Source organism: Prorops nasuta, unplaced genomic scaffold, assembly GCF_024137725.1.
Source record: "Prorops nasuta isolate Cenicafe-Biocafe unplaced genomic scaffold, Cenicafe_Pnas_1.2 PNAS00031, whole genome shotgun sequence".
Lineage (NCBI taxonomy): Eukaryota > Metazoa > Arthropoda > Insecta > Hymenoptera > Bethylidae > Prorops > Prorops nasuta.
In genome coordinates this window covers 2,734,144-2,752,569 of record NW_027116828.1, presented here as the reverse complement: position 1 = coordinate 2,752,569, position 18,426 = coordinate 2,734,144, and the positions used below count along the sequence as shown (strand labels likewise).

The 18,426-nt window shown below is 37.5% G+C and overlaps 1 protein-coding gene across 2 annotated transcripts in view; it reads right to left on the bottom strand.

The window, feature by feature from the left end:
• Positions 1-5,427: 5,427 nt before the first annotated feature.
• The window catches only part of LOC136782957 (probable cytochrome P450 301a1, mitochondrial), a 70,721-nt gene continuing 57,722 nt past the window's right edge, over positions 5,428-18,426 (bottom strand). The window contains exons 3-13 of one of the 2 annotated variants that reach the window (XM_066742738.1): positions 13,563-13,747; positions 13,302-13,444; positions 9,199-9,311; positions 8,998-9,114; positions 8,856-8,932; positions 8,583-8,784; positions 8,346-8,502; positions 7,777-7,940; positions 7,619-7,697; positions 7,342-7,551; positions 5,428-7,266 (exon numbers count right to left, since the gene is read on the bottom strand). In XM_066742738.1, coding sequence (XP_066598835.1) covers positions 7,153-7,266; positions 7,342-7,551; positions 7,619-7,697; positions 7,777-7,940; positions 8,346-8,502; positions 8,583-8,784; positions 8,856-8,932; positions 8,998-9,114; positions 9,199-9,311; positions 13,302-13,406 — 1,338 coding nt within the window. In that variant the 5' untranslated portion in view covers positions 13,407-13,444; positions 13,563-13,747 and the 3' untranslated portion in view covers positions 5,428-7,152. Of the gene's footprint in view, positions 7,267-7,341; positions 7,552-7,618; positions 7,698-7,776; positions 7,941-8,345; positions 8,503-8,582; positions 8,785-8,855; positions 8,933-8,997; positions 9,115-9,191; positions 9,312-13,301; positions 13,445-13,562; positions 13,748-18,426 lie in introns of those variants that run through there. The other variant, XM_066742739.1, reaches the window with a different exon arrangement.

The following is an 18,426-nucleotide window of genomic DNA, read 5'->3' as shown; positions in this document are numbered from 1 at the left end:
AGCGAAAGTAGGGCTTTGTTCTTTAATAGCTGGTCTTTTGGTTGGGTGGTCGATGAATCGGCCCGAAAGCGACACTCCGGCTAAGAAAGAACGGCTGCTATTTCGTGCAGGAGCTGAACAGAGCAGAGAAGAGCAGAGCAGAGATTATGCATTTATGCAACACGGTAGATTAAACGGAGTGCTTAGTACAACTTCACCCTTCCTCCCCCTCTCCCCCCTACAGATTCCTACGAACTTTGCCAACCCCTCCCGATGCCTACCAGCTAGCTGCCTATTGCCCTGTCTACCTGCCTTGTCGGCCTGCGTCTGACTCTTCATCCCCTTTTCTCCTCGTCTTTGCTGCTATTTCACCTCCACTTCTTCACCTTGTACTTATATACGTTAAACTATCTTAAGGAGACTACTTCATCCCCACTGCGAAACCTCAACCCACTGGAACAATCCTCCAAACTAACTTCCGCATGACTCTACCAGCAGGAACGACGATGACGAATCCTTAGTAAAATTTTAACGCTCCATTCCCGGGGCTTGCTTTATTTCCCCCACTATTTCATCCGAATAAACCACGAAATAAGCATATACTTGCGCCATTGACTCCACTCCCACCGCAATAACACCCACACGTTTCACAGAATTTCCCTCCCCCCTTTTTGTCCCTTTCGCCGTTTCGACTCAATAAAAACTTCTTATTTGTACTTCTCGTAATCTAAACGTCGTTTAAACCCAAGTTTGTAATTTGTATCTACGCGAGTTCCTTGAGTGTGCTTGTAAATTAACGAGAGCTGTAAATTGCGTTATGTTTCCTCGTAAAAAGCAGAGACGAGTACACGTGAGATCCAATGTTCTCCTCCCGGAGAGAATCCGATTCTCTAGCTGCCACTTGCCAATAAAAGAGGATCGAGCTTTAAAGCGAACTTCGCTTTAGATTTTTTTTCTATATGACATTTAGAATCTAGTTAGGAAAAAAGATGGTAAAATCCAGTATGAAACGTGGAAGGTAAATATGTTCGGTAGCGGTAGTTTCCACGTGTCTCGCGGCAGGTTTTTCCAGGAGTGAAAGAAACTTGCGCGCGAGTATTCTGGATACACGTATGTCTACCTATTGCTGAAGAGGTCTGATTCGTGGGAGGTGCTGTGTCGTGGAAAAGAATATCTTTTGATAAAGTTTTAACTAGTAGCTTCGAGGCTGAAACCCGAGGCTAGAACCTGCTCGAGAAAATAGCTCGTTAGAAGGGCGAGATAGGAATGAGAGCAAGTTGTGGGGGTGGAGTGTGCAGGAAAAAAGTCAGTGCAATTGGGTGAAAGCTACGTAGAGAGAGAGAGAGAGATAGAGAGAGAGAGAGAGAGAGAAATGGGAGACAAGTTTTCGCATATATGAAGGACACAGCAGAGAGAGGGTTCTCGTGAAAGGAAAGAGAGTATAGGCACACACACACACACACACACACACACATATATATAGAAGGGATGAGGATAGCAAAGTTAAAGATGCAAATGCTTAGAGAAAACGTAATCACCGCGTTGTCTTGTGCAACTCGACCTACAGTGGTGTTGGTACACCTCTCATCCTCGGGGTTGCAAGACTGGCCTGATACGGCTAATGCGAATTGCAATGTTGCATACATAATGCATCGGAGGGCTCGCGAGCCAATGTTCATAAGAGGCACGTGCTCGCGTCTTTAGAATCTCGTATATATGGAAGTCGTGCAAAACTGATGGGAGAAATAAGCTACGAGAATAACGCCGCAGGAGAAGCTTTATTGGTTCCAAAGTCCTCGCTCTCCGGTATCCTCCGGTAAGGACAAGGATCGTTGGTATAGTACGCGTGCTTTCGGAAAAGGCTTATTACCCAGCGAGTAGAGATGAGACGAAGCGAAAATCCTGACTGACGCCAGCATGCGCAGCATCGATGGGTTTTCCAGCGATATAGTGGTGCTTCCAGAGGATATCATCTGGCTATTGTCTGCGAGTCAGATTGATGGACTCTGCTTGCAAGAAGCTACATCGATCTCGCCAACTCGACGACTCGACGCTCACCAGTCGCCAGGAGAGAATCTTCCTTTCAACTCTATCAACTGCTTCCGTTCCAATATGTCTCTTTTGACACCCCTACCGCTGGATCCACTATCTCAATCTTTACAGCCTCGCTGGTTATCTTACACTCTCCTCCATTTTACAAAATGTACCATAAGCAACCTTTCATGCTGCTGAAAATAGCTTTTCCCGAATCTGCGAAATCTACCATTATTCTTTCTTAACGCTGTTTCATAAAAATTCCTGTAAAAAAGGTAACGCGCATTCGGTGAAGTTTTTATTCTGCTGGTACACACAATCAGTACCAGCTCTACGACAGGTATTTCGATCACCCTTTTACGTCACGCGAACCACTCGTGTAGAAAACATTCAACCTGGGCTATTCATATTTCAACTATGAATTCATCGACGTATACCTGTGTAGAATTTCTTATACAATAATTTCGATATAAATAACATGTTCACGACGAATTATTTGACAATTTATTACGGTATATCAGGACTCGGTTAATTCATTTGTGCTTTGTGTCGAATTTCACTGCCACCCAGTGATATTGTTACAAATGCTTTGAATAAACATGTTATTAACAAAGATGCATTAGCGGACCAAAGAACTGCTTTGTTTCGCTTTTCTCTGTAATCAATTTATTTACAGTTGTAATGTTTTGGAAAAACAATTAAAAGCTCAGGCTCGTTGTTCAAACTTTGATATTTTATTCAAAAATTTAATTAACAGGCATAATGGGAATGACCTAGCTGGAATAGTCAGAAAAATCTTTTATCGCGACGGGCTGTAATACAACGCGTTTTGTTGCTCGGTTCATGTAGAAGGTATACAACAAAGATTTGAATTAAAGATTTAGGAAAATGGCATATATTACTGATAGGTGCATTTATAATGCATGGCAATGCAATATAGTGTTGGTTGATACGGTCACTTTGCACAAGTAGCTCAGGCTGCGGAATAAAATATATAAACAGACGAGAGACAGCGTGATATAATTAAAGTATTAATAATTTGAATTCGCGTATATTCCTGCCAGGATATTAATTGCATTTAATGACAAACATTTTCAATGAAATTATTCGTTTAAAAGATTTCAAGCTTTATTGTCTTACAATGCAGTAATATCATCGTGCATAAACGAAGAGGCAAAAAACCAGCCTGCTATCGAGCTTTTAGAGACGAATATTAGGACATTATTTCATGGTTTTTTTTTAGAAGGCAAAAGTAATCGTTAGGAGAGACTTCTGAAAAATGAGTGAGCTTGCCGTAGCAGGTTGTAAGGAAGGTGCGAGTACATGGTATCTCGAAAACGCCGAATAGATGTTTGCTTAAGAGCATTCGCCATCCAAGAAAAGAGAGAGATATCACTTACATCGACGTGTAAGAAAACATGTAAGCTTACGTGTGTGCACAGAGCCGTTATACGAAAAGATAAGAAATGATGATAAATGTCTAAGAGTCTTGGGAATATTGACTGGAGAATAAACTAGCTGGATGTATGAGATTTTTTAAAAACAAAACAAGAATCAACGAAGAGAATTTCAATTTGCATTTATCAGTGAGAACTCGGCAGAGATGAATAAAATATTATCGAAGCGTCGAATGAGATTTAATTCACGGAAGAAGAGCTTTTGTCGGAGATATATATCTAAGTAGATAAAATTTTAAAAAGCTCAAGAAAAATTGGAAAGCACGGACGCGGAATTCCTGTAACGGAAAACGAAGATTCGAGCTCGTTTCAGCTTCTTTTCTTGTTGTTGGATCTAAAAAGCGTCGCGCGGTGCCTTCGAGCCTTCAGCCACGGTAAACAACCTCCCGTGAGACCATAGTTCAATGAGTTTCAGCTTGATCCGCCAGTCGAACACTCTCGACAAACGCAGAGGTCCAATATCGCGGTGAAGTGCAAGGCGTATATAAAAGGAGAAATGGGAGAACTGGAAGAACTGGTGGAAGAAGTGAAATAAGGAGGGAGGGGGGGGGGGGGAGGAAGGATGAGGGGAAGGGAGGAGAACAAGGCCATACAGGTTAGAAACGTGATCAAATGCCTTGCACCCTGTATTATATGAATTTCTCGACGTAATCGAGTGTGATCTCAACGAAACCGACAAAATTCATTTTTATCACATACATGAGCAGTTAGTCTAACAGTTAGCTTCTATGTGCAATCATAATTCATAATTCGCTCAAATGTTCCATAGTTCAATAATGCTTCGATATACGAAGGCTCGCTCACTAATACTCGTAAATTGTAAAGGGATCCTCTAAACGCACACACCCCGATATACATATACCTATATATATGTATATACTACTGATTTTATAGTTGTTGCTATTGTATACTATAACCTTTGTATCAATGGCCACGTTTCGAGAACCTACTCAGCTTTCACTGAATTCTGGCGATTGCATGTGAATATCCCTGAGGCTACTACAATTTCCCCAAATTATACTAATCCCGAGCTATTGGCCAACTGCCCTCTCACAGTCAAGAGGTAATATTTCAAAAACATATCCGGAACATAATCAGGTAGATTGTCCTCGTATATAGTTGAGTAATATCAATTTTTCACTTCACTCATTGTTTTTTTGTCTAGTCCCCGAAACGCATAGTATAGTTATCAAATCCAATCAAATGAAAAGTTACTTTTTCACCATTTTTTATTTGTTTTCCCAGCTAGCTTGTAACTACTTCGTTTTTTCTCCCTTTACAGATACCAGGCTGTTTGTATAGTCGATGCGGTCTATTTTATAGCTTCACTCAACTCGCGTTTAAAAAATCAAAATAAAAAATATCACGTCACAGAAATGACCAAAAACATTTGTTAATTATTTTTATGTGGTTAGCAATATATAAAAATAATAAAATTGTGACTCTTTAAAGCATAGCTTTTAGAAGAGACAAAACAATAATGTCTGACGGAATAAAAAATTATAAGCTGCTTTTATAAAATCCAGTGGTCTACAATTGGAAAAGCGTATATATGATATTAAATATTTAGAAGTCATGGACTTTGGTAAAAGCGTCGTATATAGACCGTGAATCTTTCAATTCCATTTGTAAAAAGTAATGAACCGACGGAACCACTTTCCTGATTACTTTCTTATTTGATACATTGCTAAATGAAGGGTAAAGTAAGAATGAAGTAAATGCAATAAACGAAACTAACGGGAATAAGTGTGATGGAAATAGAAACTTGTTGAGTGAGTTATATCGGAATATTTCATTTATCAGATTCTTCAAGAGGCCTTGAAAAATTCTACTTTCATTGCTCTATGATTCGATAATTTATTGTTCTTTTAACGCCATTGATGTGTATCCTGCTATTGAATATCTGACGAAAGTCAGTTTTTAACGAATTTGCTTAATTGTCCGTAAATTATTCTTTATTGCTTTATAATTTAATCAATGTTACTACTTTTACCGATGAATAAAGAAAATACAATGAAATGGATAGTCGTTAATGGTATTAAAAGCTTTTTCCCACTAACCATTGTTTTCTATTAGCTAGTTTATAACACAATTAAAAGTTAATTAACTTTTAACTATTGTCCTTTATTCAGGTTATATTAAGCAATTCATGTTATAAACTTGCTAATGGAAAGAACGTGTTGGAGCGTTTAGTACTTTACATACAATAATATTAATACATTTTATACAATTAATTAATCTCAAAAAATAAATGATCAAGAATGCTTCAATTTTGAGATTTACACTCTAAAATCATAAAAAGAGATTAATACAAGTAAGGTAGAGAGTGAGAAGTGAAAAGCTATTATTTCCCTTGAAGCTTTTACCTCGGAGAAGAAAGACGATCGAAGAAAAATCTCGCTTATCAGTTTTCCTCCCACGCGATCCCCTTTACACGCGTCATGTGTTCAAAATGAATAATTTCTTAATTAAAAGAGACCGTCACATGGATCAATAGTACTGAAAATATCTACAGAGTAAGTTGATAAATATATATCTCTATTATTATTATGGAAATTAATTCTGTTCCATCTTACAACACGAAATACATAAAAATTATAAAGCGTTTCAAATATCTGTAAACCTCTTTTTACAATAAAGCATTAATTATATTTAGACTTGTTACCTTATCGCTTCACCCCTAAAAATAGAAGAATATTTACATATACATGAACACAAGAAGAGACAGAAATACGAAATTACACATTTGAACTATTCAGAAGCAGTCTAAAAGTCAATTAACCTTGAGCTCGCGTTAATTTCTCAGCGGTGAAGAGACGAAGAAACTAACATTGAAGAATATTCAATGTCTCTGTCTGCTAAACGTAGTCTTAATATGATCTTAGAAATTCGGAGCTGAGTAATGCAAAACGCAGAGAGAGAATCCTTAACGCGTTACTTCATCAGTCGATTCTCATTCTTCATTCGGTAATAACCGTGGAAAGTAATTGTCGCTGGAGTAGATTCGTCCAAGTATATTTATCTAATGGAGCAACCAAGTATATTTTACATAATGGAGGATTGGAGAAAATAAGTGTGGATTTGGGGAAAGTTCGGATCAAAGGAAGAGGATCGATGGTGAATCTGAACAGTGGTAGTCTCTTTGTTGAATCTACTTAGTCTTTTATATTGGGGCCGCGGATTCGTATCCTTGGCCTTTTGAAGCCCCTATTCGAGATGGAGTTGTCCTTAGGTGTGAAGGAACGTGAATAGAATCGAAGAGGCGTTAAAAGCGAGCGGCTGCTCTGTTCAAATTCTCGCGAGCTTCCTTCATCGCTATTGCCATTAACGTCGATTGAAAATACATTGAGACGAGGCTTCTCGCTCGTTCGTTACAGCATTCACGTTAACATGCCATGAATAAAGAACTATCCTGGCTCCCTTCCACGCGCAGACTCAAAGCTGCACGGTTATGTACCGGTATCCCTGCTAATTACAGGAGCTTTTAGGTACTCCAAATGTTTCCAGCTTTTTTTTTCTCTTTCTTCCTTTGCGCTATTTTATTTCGGCCACTTTTCGCCCGGCAGCAGCAACGTTCCCATCTCCTATATGTACCATGCATACATTCACCTGCCTTTTTAATTCTACTATTAAATTACTCGCTAAGCTGCACCTTTTGAAGTTGGCTCTTCTTAAATCTTAGCTATTTTTGCCTATCTACGAATTTATATTTTAAGGGTGATGCTGGGATATGCAGGAGGGTGGTCTTAAATTGCAATGGTTCATGGTGCCAATATATGTCAAAGTTAGTGACAAGCTGAAACAGAAGCATAGGTTAAATTGTTGATCGCATTTGTGTGTGTTTTAAATAATAAAATGAATGGATATTTACTTGCGAAATTAAAGTTTCTATTTCCATCTCTGCTATTCTTCGTCCTATGCAAGATCTAGCTCCGTGTCCAAATGGCAAAGAAATGAATTTACTAATATTACCATTCCAATTTGGGTCAGACCTTAGCCACCTTTCAGGTCTGAATTCTTCTGGATTGTCGAAATATTTTTCCATATTTGACATTGTCATATGACACAATACTGCGCTAGTCTAGAATATTTTATAATTAATGGAATATTGTCCAGACGAAAATTCACGATTTTTTAATAATCCTTACTCCTTTTGGAATTTGATATCCACCAAGCACTGTATCCTTTTCAATTATTCGCTGATTACCAGGAGCTACTGGAATGATTCTAAATAGCAATTTATATTTTAATGTACGATCTTATGTTTCGTCTATAATTGATGGTCCCGTCTTATTAGGATAAATACCTATTTGTTTCCCTAATGCAAGCTCTTAAATATACAAGTTTGTCTTGATTAGCTGCAGTAATCTTTCCATCAGGGGCAAACTCTGCCAGCTCTTGGCGTAAGCGTTCTTGTTTTTCTGGGTTGACTGCTAGCATATACAAAACTTTGCTTACGAGTGCTGAGGTCTGCAAAAAAAGGTCTTCTGCTACAACTGATAAGTCAAATAAATAGAGGTGCCTATCTACCGAGTCACCCGATGGTTTTTGATGCCCTATCTTAAAATTGCACTTATCAACTTTTCTTTAAACCAAAACCGCAAGACCGCACAGGGATTTCACATAATTTACGAGTTCAACATTCGAAGACAATTATTACGATTTTGCTAGGTCTTTAAAGACTTTTGATAATAAACGACTGGTTCGACGAGAAGCGCGAACTCCGTTAAGACGAGAAAAGTTTTGGTTGTTTCACGACTTGCACTAATGCACTTCCGTACTTCCCGAACCAGACAGTTTATTCGTGGTTCCCTCCACCGATTGTGACAGTAACTTCAACATGGTAGAACAACAAACAATAATAATTACTCTTACCGTATCTACTCCCGCTTGAATCATATCCAACGCCATAACCAAAGCAACTTTTTTGTCGATTTCAATCAGCCTCTCGAAAATACTTTTCTCTTCATTCTCTCCTTTCGGATTTCTTTCTACCTCCTCCGTTGTGTTTATAAGAATCTTGTGAATCGTTCTATTATATTGATAAATGCATCACTCTCCCATCATTATTATTACACAAAGTGTATTCTGTAAATGGATTTTGAAGCTTACTCGAAAATGGTATCTAGATGTTTTACATATTCTCTCCATCTTCTTGTTGGATAGTACGCAGAAAAATTAGGTACTCCGTTGAGAAAATACATCAAACGAAGAGATTCTTGTATTGCACGGATTATCTTTTGTGGCTCCGAGTCTTCTGCAAGATTTTTGCCTAGACAGCCTAATCTGGTATTTACAGCTACAAAACTTACAGCTGAAAAAAAGTGCAAGTATTAATATAAAACAAAAGAAAAGTGATTTTTAAATTTTCAATAGAAATCTTACATTCAAGACCCCATTTATTAAGCTCATTGGCAAAATCATCAGGCATTTCATTTTTGTCGTTGCGAATATCTTTTATCCTAAGAACATAACAATTTAATACTCGAAACACACTATATCACAAATTATATTTGATCATACCTACCGTTCAATAAAATCCTCTGCAACTTTATTGATACCAGCCAAATATTGTTTAGTCACTTGAGGTTTCAGCATAACTTTATTAACGATCTTCCTAAAGTGTTGCCATTCTTCTTTCTGCCTACACATGTATAAAATGTCAAAGCGTGAGAACTCTTATCCAATAAAATACTGTATTATTATTATATTAAAAATTACACATTACGTAACAGTGATCCCAAATACATCTTGGAAAAAATCATTACGCAATTCCTTCCTGTACCGCAATATACTTTGCGCTCCATTTCTCACAGGCATTGGGCCTGACATTCTGAAGACCTAAAAAAGATTGGCCATTGGTTATTCAGTTGGAATCTTAATTGGTAGGAGTTTAATATTATAGAATGTAGTACAACGTTAATTGGGCAAGGTAAAGCATGAGTAATGATTCTGGAATAGGTAGGTCGAATGTTCGAGAAGCCGGATTTAATTATAGCGGAGGTCGTTATAGGAATTATTTATGATCATTATAAACTGATGATTGATCTCGAGTGTAATAGGATTTAGCTCAATTTACAGTGGGAGACAGATCGATAAGGTGCTTCAAAGTTTCAATGATTGTTTCGAACTGGAAAGGAGTCGAAGCTTTGTTAAAAATATCGAGCTTCCTTCTTCTGTATATATTAATTTGCACGATGATCGAAGAACAATTTGCACAATGGCATAAGAGAATATCATGGATAGAAACGACGATAGTTAAAGCTTCCAGTGCGATGATTTAATTGAACGGTAAGGGCGTTTGTTTATCGACTCTAAACAAGCACCGAATCGGCATGACCATCGTCCATCTTCCCGCAGTGCTTACATTTGCGAACGTGCTCACATTCGCATTAGTTCGACATCGTTAAAGGCTCTGTTCTCTAAACTCAAACAGACGTGCCACAACGAAGTACTATTCTCCTTTCGGAGCATGCACAGATTTCGACTAAAATTTTCACGTTGAATCGATCATACCATTCTCTTCTTTGGGCTATAGTTAACCACCGATCCAATCTGCATCACCCAGCAACGATTTCCATATCAAATCTGCTTTTGTCCTCAGCTTCGATGTAATTATCGCCTCAGCTAGGCTACTTTTGCTCTTGGACAATTTTCAACAATCGTATTATACTCTACTATATATATATATAGCTTTCCTATGACGCATGAGGAGTATATCTATATATAGGTTAAGGGGGGACGCGCAGACACATCCTGAGAAGCTTTAAGGATCTTTCATTCAATCTGTAAAGCAAAAAATCCTGGAATTTGCATCTTATTATACAACTTCGGAAAAACCTGTCTTGTCGTTATCGATATCACAAAGTAGAGATTGGCTCCTCAAAAGCATGAGCTCTAGTCTTTAAGATAAACGAGATTTATCGAGAATACAAAAACGTTGGACAAATGCAATGGTGCACTCGCTTGCCAGAAGATCACTCGCGATATCTACCTCGATATAGTTGATGGATGAGAATTGTTTTGCATATTTTTCACTCCCTTTCTTCTTTCCCCATACACCTCTCAACTTTTATATCAGTAACGTGCTACACGAGTCATTCTAAACGAGTGAAATGTAACAAAAAATACTTTTTCGAGTAATTCGATTTAAAACGTTTATAGTTACATGGTATCCATTTTCCATTGTTTTGTTGAATTTTACTTCTGTTCTTACCGTAGATTTTACGCGAGCTTTGTGGTTTCGAGTGCATTAAATGTTTGCAATTACGGTTATTGCAAATGTAAAATGTTCAGTTATTGGATATTAACACCATGAATTTCGTTTATGCAAGAATATATACAAGGAGAATATTCACTGTTGGGATGTTTCTTATTCTTCAATTTGCACTTTAAATTTCAAAATTTTTGATAGTTCTTCTCTCTTTTATCTATGAAAGATACGTTCATTTAAAAATCATGAACAGAATATAAAATTGGCACATGAGAGCAAAGTGAATTTTTTGTTGTCAAACGCGTTGAAAGAGTAGATGGCATTGTCTCTTCTTATTTGAACTCTGGAATTTACATCTATGTTTATTCTACTTGTTCAAAGTTGAAAGTGTAAAATAAATGATTGAAAAAGGTATGTGAATGTGTACATGCATACAAGTACAGATTACTTGATTTATCAAGATCTAACTTTTCTTGGTATACAAGTGGCAATCCAATAATGAGCAAACACGGATCAAAAGAGCCCCGAAAAGGAACTTCGCCACTGGCGAGGAGAAACCTGGAAGGTCTTAACGATGGCTCGCATCCCCTAATTGACAGCTTGGAAATTCTCGAAGGAAAGAACATTTGCTCGAAATTAATGGTTATTAGAGATAAGGAGAATCATTATTGGACTTCGTGGCTGAAACTTAGTTGGGGAACACCTCATCGATGGAAACTCTGAATCATAATAACAAGTGTAATTGTAGTTTTTCAAAAATAAGTTGGATTCGCGTATCAAAAGTTTGTAGATCTTCCGAAAAAAATACAAACGAGTCTAGCTAGTATAACACTTATTCGAAAATATTGAAAAGCCGGAGGATAAGGGTCGAGTACTATAGTTGAAGTACGAATGTCAACTGACAGAGGCAAAGTCGAAGCTCTTTAAAATAAATTTCTTGAATTCCATCGACCTGTCTACAAGTCATCAAGCAAACGTAAGACAGAAAATAACTTGGAGTCGCCCGATTCAACTTATCCAAGAGCTCTGATTTTAGTCTCGCTCATTTTCGTCAAGATGTATGACCTGGCAGAAACGAATGACGTAGTAGAGAATCCTGAAGTGGAGCCTGTCTCAAGTTGAACTTCTCAACTAAAGTTCCAAGTCTCATCGTTCCTATTGCCAACAAATTTTCTGACACACGGTGAGCCACATCGTGACCTCGCTTGATTCCAAAGCACACCAGGGAAAGGTCTTCAAATTTTTATTGACCAGCAACAAAACGAGCGCAATTAGATTCTTCCCAAACTCGGAAAGAAACTTTCGTGGTGGAAAACAAACTTCCCAATACATTTATTTCTGACAAACTTAACAAATGAGATACAAAATATTTTACAGCATAAAAGTTGAGCACGGCCCTAGGGGCAAACTGTTTTTGAAAGCAGCGTGTTAAATTCCTTGTCAACGCAATAAACGATTCTCTGTAAAAAATGCGACGAACAAACTTTCGTCGCTGAAACTTTGTTCATCGTTAAATCGTGCTAATTAACCGAGCGAGGAGAGAAAAGGAGACGTTTTATCTTGCGTGTGGACTGAGAATTGTATTACGAGGGCCGGTCGTTAAGTTTGTAAATGAAGTCGCTTACCGAGTGAAATAATGCAGTTACAACGAGAAAAAAAAAACCTGTGTCATGTGCCAGCAATGCTCTGTGCAAGTTACAATAGGTACAGCTTCCGATAGAATAAGAGCACCTCGCGCGGCCAAGCCGTGATCACCACGACAGCAGAATTAGCTGTCTCGACAAATCGGTCGAAATGTGCCCAACAGACCGGATAATGCGCGCCAATCTCTTCGTTAGTTTCGTAATCCAGCTCAGAGTTTCTTAATTTCCCTTAATCCGATCTCCCAGTTTCTCGCCGAATCGTTTTTCTCCTATCTTTCTTTTTTCTATAAATCCTGACTTACACCCAGAGATAATTCCGCCCGAACTGCATGCGATTCACCACGATGTGCTTCGGCTAAAGTAAGATTGAAAATTATTTCTTCATAAACGCTCTCCACCCTTCCAATTAAACCTCCTCTGGATTCGCAATTTACCACGGGTTTTGCCTTTGAGAATAACAGTATGATAGCCTCAAACTCGACGAACCATCAGCTAGAATCAATAGTCTTAGAAAAATAACTTTCTACATTTTCATAAATTTCTCTCTTGCGAAATCAAGCTATACGCCTCCCTCAGGATTATTTTCAAGGGAAACAGCTGGTTTATAGCTGTTCAGCTGCTGGTGGACGGCAATCAACAGCTCGATTCTCCAGCTGCCCGTATCACGCTTAAGTGCGAAAAGATGTTTCGAATGCTCTCCAAAAGGTAATTCGTTGTTTTTCAGGTAGACAAAAGCTCGTACAAGAGAATAAAGGAAGAAAGGAAAAATATTCTCTTGGAATTCAAATCGAGGGAAAATGAAAATGTAATAATAATTTACTATCAAATGCATTAAAAGGAGTACCTATATATATATATATATATATATATAACTACTGTTTTACGAGACTTTTGTTTAAATAAGTAATTCCAAAAGCATTTAGGTTCTCCTCTCAACAAAATTTAAAAAAAAATAAAGAAATTACGTTCTATTACCTGTTCAGCCAATAAAGGATCGAATAAAAACAAAGTATCTGTTGGTTGATTTAGCATTCCTGGTAACCTTACGATTGGACCAAATTCCTCGTACATATCCTTCATAAGCAAAGTGTAGTCCGACGATGCCTTATAGTACTTTCCTGTAAAATGGAGATACGCTACGTAAGTATATAGATTTGTAAAATGTATAGCTATCGATTGAATATCGTTGGTGAATCAACGTTTTATCAATGTTATTGCGAGATTATCCAAGCTTACCAATGATAGGCAGAAATCTATGAAGGTTTCCGATAATCGGAAGTGGCTTTGGACCAGGAATCTCCTCCAAGCTTTTGGCCTCGTTCCATGGTAGAGTTTGTGGGTTACCTTCCTCTACTGCAGGACAGCCTTGGACAGTATCAGATACGAGCCTTACACTTGGACGTACGATTTTCCCACCAAACCTACGCAACATCATGAATTGTCTACACTGATCGAGCTGTCTGCGACCAGCAAATTTAAACCGAATCAACCTTGGCTTATCGCGATTGATTATATATATATATACATTTCTTTGACGAGATACTGGTAGATCCCGGATTATCTTCGCGTTATATCTCAACAGAGCTACAAAACACTTCTTTGTATCGTAAACGACTGATATTGATTTGCTCGAGAATTTTCCTTTTTCCTAGAAAATAAAGAATCCTGATGATGGGGAAAAGATGCGTGGGAAGTGGTCATCGTGATGAAGCATTTATTTTCTTGCTTTCGAATCTTCCTAACCATGTACCTGACAGTTCAGAGCTTCGTCTCTTCACACACAAAAATACGTATCACGATAACTCTTCCTCAATGTTGATTGGATGAGAAAAATTTTCTATGCTATCAATGCATTGACCCTCGACTTTTTCTTGCAACCTCTGTTATCACGAGTGTCGTCATTATTACTGAACAAGCGTGTACAAAATGGTTAAAACGTCTACGTTTTTTAATCTATTTTAATAGCGATCGATCTTTTGTGGACCAATTAAAATTCGTTATCGCTTTTGAAAAGATATCATTGATAAAATGACTCAACGTAACAAGCTTCTTTGTGTACAGATTTATGATGAAAGAAATTTTATCTGCTAGATAATTGTATAATATATTTTTATCTGCATATAACAAGAGATAATTGTCAATAATATTGGCCTATGGAGAAGCAGAACTCGGGTGTGAGAAATATTCGATAATAGGTCAAAAGTGCTCGTGCAGGACCGAGACTGCTCGTTAATTTGTTTCATAATGATTTTACAGGGGACATATACAGTGTTCGTTTATCGTTGCTTTAATTAAGTAACAAAGTGGAAAGTCAATTAATTCAGGATGGCAAACTGTCCATACGCGTAGGCTCGACCATCTTTATCGCAACGACCTATGGAACATCCAAGTGCACGAAATAATGGAACGAAGTTACGTATTATTAACTCATCGCTGACTCGCAGTACCTTTTTGCCTACTACTAATTTGCACCGGTACGCAGTCATGGCGTGTCCTCCAGAAAGACAAGATTCTAAGTTGCGTCAACTAAACTCAACCCTTCTATATTAGCAACGATAATGAACTGCAAGAAAGACTTAATTAAAAGGAAGAGATACTGAAGCATTGGAAAAGCAAACTCAAGAACGCTGACAAATCTCTGAAGAACATGGTTTAAAATTAAACAATTAAATTTATTAATAAAAAGTATTATTCGATTTCCAACATGCAAAATTAAGATGGAACAGCCTCGATATTTATATATGGGATTAATTACGATAATAATTATTTGAAAATTAAAATATTAACGCAGTAGAAATTAACGCGAGATCTTCGATAATAAAGAATGCACCGAGGAATGTATGAAACGTATGAAAGGAGTGAGTTTTCCACATATATGGTATTGCGTAATTTAATTTGGAATTAAGAGCAAATGCGAATAGTTATAGACACATACATGCCTCTTATATCCGTTTCTTCGTGGTAGATACACGTGTTATTATACGATTATAGATTAAACATCCCCTCTGAGGGATTTGCAGAGGCAGAGGTCCTGTCCAAGAAAGCGTCCATAAAGGTTTTACGAGAAGGACGCAGATAAAATATCTCATTACACGGAAGCTCGGCTGTATATCTTCATACGCGACGACATTTACATTTGCTGCCTAATTCCAAGCTGGTAGCGTATATTTTTATCGTTAAGTTTAAACCACTCTCACTTGTATATCTCGGTTAGCTATCCCTGGGAATCTCGGAAAAATACGTTCTTGCGTATATTATTTTGCTCCCTTTATGTCCATATTCGAGTATATTTAAGCTTCTTTATATAGGTGTTTACTTGTGTGCGCCAGTTGAACTAAATTTTGCAGGTTGCTGCCGCTACAGGCTCATTTACGTGTTGACGAGATGAAGCGTTTCTTCATTAGACACCCTTAATTAGAAAAGTTTGTCACGACACGAGCTCCTACAATGAAATTTTCCATAGGACAAAAGAACGCTCGTTTACGCTTATGCGGGTAACACGATAACGAACTGAAGACTCGCAAATTGAGATCACTGAACGCAGTGGATATCGTTAATATTTTATCAGAACGCGGATCACAATCTTTCGTAACAGCGCGAGCAAATAAAGATGAGACTGAATGAAAATTTCCGTGAATAAATTATAGCGCTCGAAAGGGAGGAAAATTAGAATGAATCACGTTGAAGCATACTGTCTCGTAAAGAATTTAATGACTGTGACGAGGGTAAAATTGAAGTTTGCTTTAGCCGATAATCATGCTCGGATTACAGGCATAAAGAAAAAGCGCAGTCCACCTCAAGAGTTGTTTTACCCGACTCATGCTCGCTCGTTAATCTTACCAATTAACTAGCAAAGGGCCCAGACTCCGAGAGCTACATTCAGGAGACGAAAATCCCGATGACATTGGACGAAACAGGAAACTCGAGATGAGGAAAGATGAGATCATTTGAAGGGCCCTTTTAACGTCGAGCAATACTACCTCACTTTTTATCATTATCCTTGCCAATTACCGCTTAGCAGCTTTTATCGTTTATCATAAACTTTGCAAAATAAAAACATTCATTCTTATAATTAGGGCTTTGAAGAAAAACTCGCACAATTAGGCAGCAATGGTAAAGCTGTTAATTAAGATTTAGCATCGACCACCAGGGATCATTAATCTTTCCTCCCACAAATGAAATATAATTCATGCCATGGTATTGCGTATTACCACGATCCAACAGGGGCTGAACAACCAAACCAGCTCTTCAAAAATGTGTTTCATGATTTAAACGCCCCATGTTAATGAGCTCCCAGCGGAAAATAAGGGCAAAGAGGTTTTAGTTATTAATGGCAAAAGTACTAGACCGTCAGTCAAACAAGTCAAACTTTACCATGATATCCTTGTAATCTGCTACATCCGTTGCAATATGCGCTTGCAACAAAAAACCTGTGTACATTGCCAGTGCCGCTGTACTAGCATCGCTCCTTGTGTATATTTACGATAAAAAAATCAGAAAATTAACACTTTTTTCGATAGGTATACATTTGCACCAATTTTTCTGGGATTGTGTTAACAATCTTGGGCAGATCTGTGCCACTCAATTTTCATTATGAATTTACAGTTTTAATTTTACAATATGTTTTTAGAGTAATAAAAGTCTCCATTAATTCCTTTAGAGTCAAATGTAATATTTTACAAAGACAGTAGCTATAGAAAGCTGAGTTTCCTACCAACTTTCTTTATATTTTTACCAAAATTTTTTACAGTGTACATACAAAGACGAGCTAAAAGGAGTTCATATGTGAGTGAAAAGAGTCTGTTTAAATAGTGTGGTAGCTGCGCGAAATCTTTTTTAAGCCAATGCAAGAGGAAGTGTGAAAAGAATGTAAATATGAAATACCAGCATACATTCGTTTGTAATATAATGGTGAACCGGTGTGTTCCAAACGAAACTTCTTGAAATTCGTCAAAAAGCTTCCTTCTGTCTCTCCCAAGGAAAATCTGCTATCGAGAAGAAAGAGGGGACAAATGATAAAGGGGGAAAGTGAGCAGGTTCTGAGAAGAATGACGATAAACGATCTAAAGTGGTCCCTTCTTTAAAAGCTCACCACGCGCTTCCAAATCACGCAGAGGTCAAACAGACTTACAAGCTCACTGAACCATCGTACAAAAGAGTAACTTATCAATTTAACAAAGGCACCTTTTAATTTTCTTAACCTTTCATAATTTCCCCTATAGAACCCCGACCCATAAAACAAACACGAATTAAATTACCTTTTTGATTCTCCGCGGTTAATGAACGCGCTGAAAGCAATGAAAACTTGCGAAAAGCTAGCCATTCTTGAAAGACAGATTGTGGAATTTCTTGGTTTTTTTCGAACAATTTCTATAATTCAATTAAATTCAGGTTAATGAATTTATATAGTTTTGTCTAATTAAAAAATAGATCGGTATTATGCATTACTATAATTCTGCATGTTTCTAAAAATAATTATTGAATCGAATTAGATGTACGCAGTTATATAAATGTATAATATTTTCTGTAACAAGCTGAAACGCTGCTCTTGCCTGAAACGGGATACAGAATGAATTATAAGCGGGCTTGTATTTAGCTGCTGCAAACAAATCCCGTCAGATACCATGATAAAATCTATGTAGCTCCTAGCTGTTCTGCTATGTATTATCTTAGGGCAATTTATTCACACCGATATTTCCGTGGATTGATGCGTAAGCCTGTAATTTTGAATTTCGTAATTTGCTTGTAGCGTGCAATGGGTTTAAGTTTTGTACGTGGCATTCGGAAGCTATCAGGAATAGTTTGCTGTAGTTTAAATTCTTGGGAAAATTATGTAAGCGTGTAATAAGGAAAGGCGGGTGTAAATGTTTGCCAAGGCTGAACATTTATTTTATCATTTATTCGTGAGATCCTTTGTCATTAATAAAGAAGAGCAAATACTGTTCCATTATTATAATTGGTCATAAGTCACAGAAATCGTATCATCGTGGAAAATAAGAGCTGCACACTTTTATTCCTCATTACTTACAAGCTTTATTTTTGCATTTCTTTATAAACCTAGATTTATTTTATACTTTGCAGTCGTTTCTAATTAACGAGA